This window comes from Contarinia nasturtii, unplaced genomic scaffold (assembly GCF_009176525.2).
Source record: "Contarinia nasturtii isolate CC-2019 unplaced genomic scaffold, AAFC_CNas_1.1 Cnas_scaffold_1435, whole genome shotgun sequence".
Taxonomy (NCBI): domain Eukaryota; kingdom Metazoa; phylum Arthropoda; class Insecta; order Diptera; family Cecidomyiidae; genus Contarinia; species Contarinia nasturtii.
The window spans coordinates 445519-455817 of record NW_022198772.1 but is presented as its reverse complement, the minus strand read 5'-3'; the positions used below and the strand labels follow the sequence as shown (position 1 = coordinate 455817).

General features: G+C 34.5%; 1 protein-coding gene and 1 non-coding gene across 3 annotated transcripts in view; one reads left to right on the top strand and one right to left on the bottom strand.

Annotated features, from left to right (window-relative positions):
* Nucleotides 1–3303, top strand: part of LOC116346155 (serine protease persephone-like) — an 8582-nt gene extending 5279 nt beyond the window's left edge. The window contains exons 2-10 of one of the 2 annotated variants that reach the window (XM_031776088.1): nt 854–952; nt 1031–1129; nt 1208–1303; nt 1372–1431; nt 2093–2178; nt 2239–2373; nt 2442–2498; nt 2562–2745; nt 2849–3303. In XM_031776088.1, the coding sequence (XP_031631948.1) occupies nt 854–952; nt 1031–1129; nt 1208–1303; nt 1372–1431; nt 2093–2178; nt 2239–2373; nt 2442–2498; nt 2562–2745; nt 2849–3186 (1154 nt within the window). In that variant the 3' untranslated portion in view covers nt 3187–3303. Of the gene's footprint in view, nt 1–853; nt 953–1030; nt 1130–1207; nt 1304–1371; nt 1432–2092; nt 2179–2238; nt 2386–2441; nt 2499–2561; nt 2746–2848 lie in introns of both variants that reach the window. The other variant, XM_031776087.1, reaches the window with a different exon arrangement.
* Nucleotides 3304–9702: 6399 nt separating this feature from the next.
* On the bottom strand, nt 9703–9774 carry Trnad-guc. The gene has a single exon. It is a non-coding gene; the product is annotated as a tRNA-Asp (tRNA).
* Nucleotides 9775–10299: the final 525 nt, after the last annotated feature.

The following is a 10299-nucleotide window of genomic DNA, read 5'->3' as shown; positions in this document are numbered from 1 at the left end:
AAAGTGTTTCAAAAATAATTTTTATGGCAAAATTAACGTCAGACATATTTTTTATAGTATTTTGTTAGAAAATAGAATACTTTCAAATGTCGTACAAATGGGTTCATCATGAAAGTGTGAAAAATCTTTTCTCGGGTACTTCTGCTATTAAATTAAAAAATATTTCGTTGCCAAAGTTGAAACATATTTTTTGGTTTCGAACTTTACGACGCTTGAAAGGCTTGAAAAATCGAACAAATATTATTTTGAACTTTCTTAATAAAATACGCAACTACCACAGTGCGGAAAAGTTCGTCTTACTCCCGTAAGACTTTTTATTTTTTTTGCTTTTCAGTTTTGGCATGTACGAAAATTCTTTCAATTTGCTAGGGATTTTCGCCAAAAAAGTGAAGAGCAAAAAAAACGAAAAAAGTACACTTTTCGCAAAATACACTTCACTTTTTTGCTTACCCCTCTCGATTTTTTTTCAATTACCCCCAAAAAGATCTTTTGTTGGAACGAAATTCGACATTTTGAACGCAATAAAAAACTTGTGTGTATAAACTTGTATTCACTTTGACAGATGGAATTTAATAGTTTTTTTGACGCTCTTTAAGATACACTTGTTGTCACTGTCAAAAAAATGGCGCGTATGATACATAAGAAGTTGACACAAATACGACATTTTTAAGTTGCACAACCAATATATAAATACATGTGAAAGACACTTTTGAGCTCGTCCTATGGTATCTCTTTGTGAATGCTTGCAAGTCGACGACAAAACTTTGACTATTAAGTTGAAGTAGTTTTCAAACGTGGAAAAACGTGCGTATTCTCATTGAAATGTAACCTGATCATTTTTTATGATTTTTAGGCGAAACAGATGACATCGCAGAACTAATCAGTGATGGGGCCAATTTATTTTCTGAAGATGAACGCAAACAAACACCACTTCACATTGCTGCTGCGTTTGGTAATTGTTTACTTTTTCCAATTAAGAATAAAAAACTTCAATGATGTTTATATTCTAATTACTTTTCGTGCTTTGTAGGTAACTTAAAAGTAGTTGAATATCTAATAGAAAAAGGGATTGATATAAATGCTGAAGATAACGACAAAAATACGCCACTACATGCAGCTGCTCAAAGAGGTAATTATTCAATTTTTCGAATTAAAAAGAAATCGTTTCAATTCGGAGGTTAATTCCATTACCATTCATGCTTTATAGGTAAAGCAGAGATAGTCAACTATTTAGTCAATAATGGGGCAAATATAAGAGCTCTAAATAACGAAAATAAGACACCGCATGATGTGGCCAGACTAGGTAATCTATCTACACATTTTCAAATCAAAAATACCGCAATGAAGTTTAATCTTACAAAACCATTTCAGGTAAAGGGAAAGCAGCTAAACTTTTGATGGGACAGAATATAACTTCAAAGACCAAATATAGTAATTATTACTTTTATTATATTTTAAATGAAGCCAAAATAGATTCAAAAAGAGAACTTGACAACTGCATATTCTCTAGGAGGACAAATTTTAATATTATTCATCGACATTTCAAAAATTTATTGATTTTTTTAAATGAGTCATGATTCATGAATTTTAGAATTGATTTGAAAAGATTTTCAAACACGTGAAAAATGCTCAGTTAGTCCCTACATTTGGCTACTATAGCTAGCCGGTTGCACTGAATGCTAGGGGGTAGACACAAATTTCTACTATAGAAAACTAAAAGAATATTTGTGAACAAATGTTCAGATTAATTCTTCGACCAATCCATACAAAATACATTGCCAATACTTTTCTTATGATGAGAATCATCATAAGATTAACAGTACATTTTTGTAAACAAAATATTTGCGTTCAGTGAGAACAATGGTTTCGATTGTTTTTCGTATAATCTTCACACTGGTAATGCGATTCATTTGGCTCAATACTAGAAATACTTTCAGAATATTTGCGTTTTTGTTTGTATTCTAAAAGAAACTAAAAGAAACTCAATAAATATTAAATGAAACTAAATATAGTAGAAATTGGTGTCTATCCCCTAGACTGCATGTTTTATCGTTATGATTGATAACTGATTTTTTTCTTTTCGCAAAATTAGCATGCGATTTAATTCGTGGAAATCAATTGATAGACGAACGTATTTTAGAAGGTGATATTGCAAAAAATGGTGAATTTCCTTGGATGGTAGGATTTCATTTTTACATAATTTTACATTATTTCAATGCATTTTGCTTTTATGAAAAGGCTGCCTTGGGCTACAATAGCAACTACAAAATAAGCTTTGGCTGCGGTGGCACAATAATATCTGAGCACTATGTAATGACGGCGGCGCATTGCTGTACGGGTAAGTATCCACCGGTATTAGTTCGTGTGGGAAAGGTAAATGAAAATGTTTGTTCACCGCGGTGTTTCTCGATTCGAAATGATTTTTCCTAATTCCAAAATAGGTGAGTCTAAAAGATGTGTATACCGATGAAACTCGAGCTACAAATTATTATATCAAGGTGAGTTAAACATGCACTAGCTTTTGTTTTTTTTCTTCTAAAAAAATTTCATTTTCTCATCAGAATATCACACGTCATCCAAGTTATTCGGTGATGACCAAAAAGAACGATATTGCTTTGCTTAAACTCACCCTAAAGATCGCATTCAACAATGCCGTTAGACCGGCATGCTTGCACACAAATATAGAAGATGTAGATACTGCTACAAAACTGATTGTGACCGGCTGGGGTAATACTAATCCGAACCGTAAGTGAAACTACTTTGATATTCGGTTCGCCATTCTATTCCGAAAAACACGTTTTTTTTGCAAATTTATCTTATTTTCAATTTCCGTTTTTGACTGTATTAGGCGAGTCTCAATCAAACGATTTACGTAAAATTGCGGTTAATACAAAGCCATTAAATGAATGCAATCGGTTTTATTTGAATTACAATGAACTGGCGAATCTGGCGTCTTTTCGAGATGGCATTGATCCTGGACAGTATTGCGTATTTGATCCAGAAGGAAAGAGGGATGCTTGCCAAGGCGATAGTGGAGGTCCACTTCAATATATTCCCAACAATGACCCAAACACTGTCACAATAGTTGGTATCGTTAGTGCTGGTATTGCTTGCGGTGCAGATTTACCCAGTCTTTACACTCGCGTCGCCTTTTATATACCTTGGATTGAATCAATTATTTTTTGAACTGAGCTATTTTGCACCAAATGCATAACATAAAAGAATGATTAATCTTCACATTTCAATTAACAACTTGAAACTTTGTTCGACCATATAAATATTCAATGTTCAATGCTATTTATCTTACCCAATGTTAAATAAAATTTTTAGTGTTCAAACGACTGTATAGTATAACAAAGGTATAATTAATTATTTTTGGTTGAAAAGCATTACAGTTCCAAAACACATTAATTTATGGATGAGACTTATGAGTATGTATCTTACTTATGGATTAGCCATATATTTAGTATGGTTCTGTATAATCATTCGAATTTAATGTTTTCTCATTCTGACATTTAAATTTATGCCATCATTACCGAAACAACCACAATCGGTTTCTCGTAAAAGCTTGAATTGTGATAAGAAATTTGTTTGTTTCATTTCGTGTGTCAAAGGTCGCACATATAAAGGTCGCTGCTACTTTCATTATTTCAGAAGCACCAAACTGCTTGGCCAACAAACCACTGGAATGGTAACGTTGTTGTCTTGTTTTCTAACCATTTTCGTCATGAAATCCAATTGAAATATTGTATATTCGTATGCATAGATATATAGAAGGGCCACTTTTTGTAATGTCAAAAAAGGATTCATATAGAGGAGTCGATTCACAATTAATTGATAAAACTTCAATCGATCAATGCAAAGGGTGTAATCTATAATTTACCTGCTGATAAAACGTATTCGATTGGTACGGATATGGTGGATAAATATATTATTGGAATTGTAGATGGTTTTAAAAATACAAACATAAAAGTGCGGAAAAATGTTCGGGAGCTAAATGATATCATTTAGCAAAGCTAATTGGTACCAAATAGCCCAACTAATTGATACAAAATTGCTTTGAACCACTCAAGTTATACTCGATTTAACACCAAACTATGTGACGACTGAAAACGCATTGTTCCATTTGATGAAAAGAAAATGTTGATAAGCACGATGAAATACTTATTCGCTTTATTACTTGCTATTGGAGTCGTTGGCGCAGCTCCCACACTATCAACTGTATCGAGCAACAGTTGTATGTGTGACTGTACCGCTAATTCGATTAACTATATTGCAAAATTTGTTATCAATAACAGTGATTTGCTACCTTCGCTCATGCAGAAGATCCAAGAAGCCGGACTAAATGTTGATGGAAGTGGAATCAAATAGTCGATCCATCTTCGATTGTCAAACAATTGAGCGGTACAAATGGAGGCCAAGTGCCAGCTTCAAGTGTCGTAAGTTTCATAATTGGTCAACTGCCATCGTCTACTATCGGCGATATTCAAAAACAAGGCGGAAATGTAGCTGGAAATGTCGGTAGTTTTGGCGGTTTAGTTTCAAGCGTTGGTAGCATTGGCAGCGGAAGTGATGCTTTGACCGGTCCCATCAACAAACTAGTGCCAAGCAGCGGTAAAGTGGCTGCTTCAACAATCCAAAATGTAATTTCCACTTCAAACCCAACTTGGGCCACCCTTTTTAATGCGATTGCTCCGTTGGATGTTTTGAAAAGTTTGCCATCATCGATTTTGTCTGCTTTCAATCAACCGATCGATGCATCGATTGTCAGCAAATTGACTTCTATCACCAGAACACTACCAACTAGTCGCCTCGCCAGTCTACTGTCATCAAGTGGCATCGGATCAACACTCGAAACACTCACATCGAATGGAGCCAATCAAGTTGGCCAAATTGTTCAGAGCATCGGAAATGCTGCTGGCCAAGCAATAGGACAGGTTTCCAATTCAGCTAGCGATTCGGGTCAAGCCACGAGCGGCGTTGTAACTGGGGCTGGACAATGGGGTTGTAAATGGAGCGGAATTAGTGGTGTGTCTGATCTAGCATCGGGACAAGTTTCAAATACAGCAAATGGATTGAGCGGTCAAGCAGGAAAGTTGGATAAAATTGTTTCTAGTATCCCCAAAGCTACAGAACAGTCCGGTGACTATTCGTATCAAACTGTCCTGCCATCAAGTCTTCATACCGGATCGCAAGCTGGTGCATCAGCATCTTCCGGAAGCTCATCTCGAATCAGTATCTAAACATTTCAAAGTTGTCACGATTGAAACGCTATTCGAAAAATTCAATGATTTACTTTTTCGCTGAAAATATATAAAAATGTATTGTACATTGTTCGAATGGCTTTCATTCAATAAACTACGTTTGAATAATAATACAAATTTTAGACCATTTTATTTGAATTTTTGATTGTAGGCTGTAGCGTCTATTTCACAATGCATCATAATCTATTTAATGTTTAAAAACATAAAACTCATGTTCACAAGATAAGCATTTTTTTTTCTTTATTCATTCCGATATTTTCAAAGTTTGTTTAGCATCAAATTAAGATTTATAAGGCTCAATTTCCAACCATTTACGATTGGCGTCTAAAAGATCTTTCGAAACTTTACATCGTTTACATTTTATTTGAACATTCACACGACCTTTAATCAATGCCAAAATCCATTTGAAATCATCCGATTCGACAATCATGTCCAAGCAAAATGTTAACCTTTTCAAATTATTTCCAAATGCAAGAATTTCGCTTAGAGTGCTCTCAGTTAATTTTCTTACCGGATAGCACCCTCTTGAGTACCGTACTGTAATTTCTTCGAGATTCGGTAAATTTTTAACAAAGTGGATCAAAGTACTCTCCTTTGAAGGATGATTAATATTTATTTTTTTCAAAAATTGAAGCTTTGTTATACTTGATGCTTCATCTAGATCAACACCAATAATGGTTAGATCTTCAAGTTGAACATTATTTTCAACTAGAGAATCCAAACACCTATTGAGACAAGTTACATTCCTAGTGTAGCTGGAAATATATAACCGTTTCAATTTGTGCAATCGACTCAAACATAACATAAACTCATTCTCTCGAAATACAAGTTCACACTCTTCAAGTGTTAAACTAACGAGGTTTGGCACAAGACTCACAAGATTTTCGAGATAGCGTGGATGAAAGTTATATATAGTGAATGATTTCAGCTGTGGATTTAATCTTACAAACCCCATATAATCTTCATGGCTTATGTATAAATCAGTACATTGATAACTGTGTTTGTATAAACGGATATTGGCTTCTTCTAACTGCGGATAATGTCGAATGATTTCCGTTGGATTGAAATTTGTCTCTTGTAAATCTAAGCATTTCAATGGTGAATTCAAATTAAAGTTAGAAATAGTACAACCAACAATGGTCAATTTTTCGAGAGCATCAAATGGTGAACGTGTGTTAAAATCTAAAGTCTCACTGGCATTACTAATCTTCAATTCAATTAACGTTTTGCCACACAAATCCGAAATCAAATTTAAAGTATCATTTTCATTGCCATGTTCAGGCTTGAAGTCGATTGATTTCACTGATGGTCCAAAATGTTTTAAAAATTTCTTTGCGCGTGTTAGATCTAACGTAATCGGATCATGTACATTACAAATTCGTAACATTTCCAATTTAGATGGAAAGGCCGTCTTTGCACTTTGTTGAAACCAAAGACATGTTTCAGCCACATTCAGATAGTCACGAGAATGCGTAATTTTTTGGAAGATGGCTTGAATGCAATCGTCATTAAGTGCATTCAATATGTGACTTGGAGAGTCATTTGCGGCTGGTATGTTCAAGTCATACAACACACGGTTTACACCAAATGTCTTCATTAGACCAATAATTTCCGTCAGATGTATAGTGCGAATATTCACTTGTTTCAAATAGAACAACATCAGAAAATCCTTAAACGCTTCAGGAGATGTTGATGCCAATTTGACGTCGCCCTTTACTGCCGCCTCTCCATAAAACATATCATCGAATACACTGCTTGCCTTTGATAAAATGCATTTATGTGCTGGTATACGCTTTTTCTCCTCTCCGCACACAAAATATACATCGGCTGATCTCTCATTTAGGTACAAACTTCCGATTTTTGTTGCCGGTAATTTATTCTCTTTAATTAATATCCCGGTGTTGATGGTTTCTCTTTCTAATCGTTGACGTTTTGCTGGACGTTCTTCGGATAATGCCATTTTTAACGAGCACAAGAATTGATTGAGTTGAATTCACCAAAAAATTCAAATAATTTTGACCAAATAATAGTTTTCCACTGCGTTTGTCTATGCTTCACACTCAAATGCACATACGAGACTGATCCTTTTCAAATGCATCTAACGACCACTGACGCTCACACAGATGACTAATTACACTTTTGTCGTGTCATTGTGTCAGTCTTATTTATGTTGTTGAAGTCATTTGTATGAGCTGCGACGAAGTGGAGTCGCATATCAGTTTAACAACGACAATACTATGTTAGAAGTGTCATTTATGTGCAAAATGGTATCGTCCAAATTTTTATGCATGCTCACACATATGCTTAATTACATTGTCATGTAGTTGATTTGTCTATTTTCGAACAAATTTTTATAATTCTGAAAATAAATTCACGATTCACAATTAAAAATGTTTTAATATTTTTCCGATGTACAATTTAAAGAGTATTTGTGATTTTTTACTTTATTTAGTATTGGGATGCGCTGAAAATATAGACAATATGACATATTTTCAACACCATTTACATTGGCATTTCAACAGTTCACTACTAACATATCATAAACGACATCGAATTCTTATTTTGACACGACCTTCAGCCTCACGCAAAATGGACTGGTGTTTATCTAAATTTATTCTCATATTTTCCACATTAAAATATAAACCTTTTAAATTTGTTCCATGCTTTAGAATTTTCTCGATAATAAACGTGTCTACATAATTCATATAGACTTCGATGAGTTCAAGTTTCGGAAGATTCGTGACGGCATTGATAAGTGAACTGTTTGAAATGTTTCGACCAAAGAGTTCTGTTATGCACTTTAGCTGTGCCAGGCTGTCTGAATTGAAGTCATCAGGACTTTCATTTAACAAAGCAAGTTGTTCAATATTCATATCGCGTTCAACCAATGAGCCAATCAATCTATCAATAAGTGGCATCGCTTCGTTTGAGAAAATAAGATTTAATTTTCGTAATTTTGTTAATCGATTCAAATGTATAAGCTCTTCATAGGAAGTCTCGTCTGTTATGACGAATGCAATTTCATCAAGATTTGGCACAACATTCGGCATATGTTTGAGAATTGCTGTTACTCTGTTCGATCTATCGTTCGACAGAGCACATACATTTTTCAATTGTGGATTCAACTGAAGAAACTGAATGAGTTGAGCATTATTTAAAGTTGCGCCTTCAATATGTATAGCCTTCAATGTTGGATAATTTTGTATCAAACCAGTGATTTGTGAATCTTCCAATCTTAATTCATTCATCTTTGAACGACGTCCAAAATTTGAAATGTTTGATTGCGTTAGACAAACCTCTGTAAGAGCTTCAAATGGCGGTTGAGTATTAAAATCTAAATTGAGTTTATCGATTATTAATACAGACAAGTTCTTGCCACAGATGTCGGCAATCACATTAAAAGTGGCATTATTTAAAATAGTTTCATTGGCTTCATTATGCGAGGAGCTCCAATCAATCGATTGTATCGATGGACCAAAAATAGACACAAAACTTTTGACACTTGTTGGTGTTATTGTGTTGGAACCTTCTTCCTCATCTCGAATACGTATCCCTCTAAAATGTGATGGATAGGCCGCTTTTGCATTCTGTTGAAATTCTGTGCATACTTTGGCCGCATTCAGATAGTCTTGTGCGTTTGGCAGCTTCCGCATTATGACTTCAATACAATCGTCGTTCAATGCGTTCAGAAGATGCTTTGGCGAGCTCCGTGTGTGTGGAATATTCATTTCATACAACAAACGTTCTGGCAACTGATACTTTTTAACCAAATTAACTACTTCGGTGACATTTTGAATGCGGATTTTCACTTCGTCCAGGTAACACAACTGCAGAAAATCCTTCACGGCTTCGAATGACGTATTTGCTAATTTCACTTCCACATCACCTCTTTCAGCCAACTTGTCGTAGAACATTTTTCGGAATACGTCGGCTGTATCAGGTACAAACTTTGGAATATTTTCGATGAAAATTCACTCTTTCTCGCTTTCTAGCTCAATGGTTATAAACATCTTCGATAGTAATTTTTTGTCGTTTTGGTGGATGCTCTTCATCGGTTGCCATTTTCAAGGAATATTTCAAATAAAATTAAAAAAAAAATCATCAAAATATACTTTGTAAGAATTTAAATGAACACAATTTTGATTTCAATAATTGAAACGGGTGTGAATGTTTAAATGAGACTGAATTGAGAGAATAAATCTCGAATTTAATTTGGCTCAAATTATTCTTAAGACACTGGACTCTAATTATTAGAGAGCAAAGTACACAGATACTTAATGACTCACTAGCGAGTCCAAAGTCCGATGCGTCCGATTACCACCTCTCCTCATGAATTTTTGTAGAAAATATATAATAATAACATACAAATATATAATAATTAACGCCTTTAAGTTTGTAAAAAAGAATGAATGAATATGTGCGAAGAATAAAAAAAATCCTCCCCGGCGGGGAATCGAACCCCGGTCGCCCGCGTGACAGGCGGGAATACTGACCACTATACTACCGAGGACTTGTGAATATCAAGTGATCGATTTAATCACAGAACAAATTCACGGTTGCACAGCAATTATTACACATCTTATCAACAAACATGCGGTTGGCGAATGGTTTTAGTAATGTACACAATGTCTGTTGATCAGCTGACATCACAATGAATATTTCGTCGGTAAAATGAAACACTTTATTTTTAGACGGAGGAAAAAAACGTTCGCTTGAAATTAATGCTTTTTTGATCAGTTTGAATAAAATGAGTTTAAATTTCAAAAATATCAAACGAATCGTTTGATCGTTGATAATTTTATTTATTCCACGTAAACCATGAAAATTGTATTCAGTTCTCAAAAATGTCTTTTTGGATCGTTTAGAATCGACTAAAATATAAATGTTTGGAAGATAAATCGTATTTACTCGTGTGGTTTTGGAATAGCAAATCTTTTTACTTTATCACATCAAAATCGAATGTGATTAAAAATGAATGGTTTACATATGTCAACGACCATATCATGTAAAAAGCACCAGTTCTCGTCCGATCACT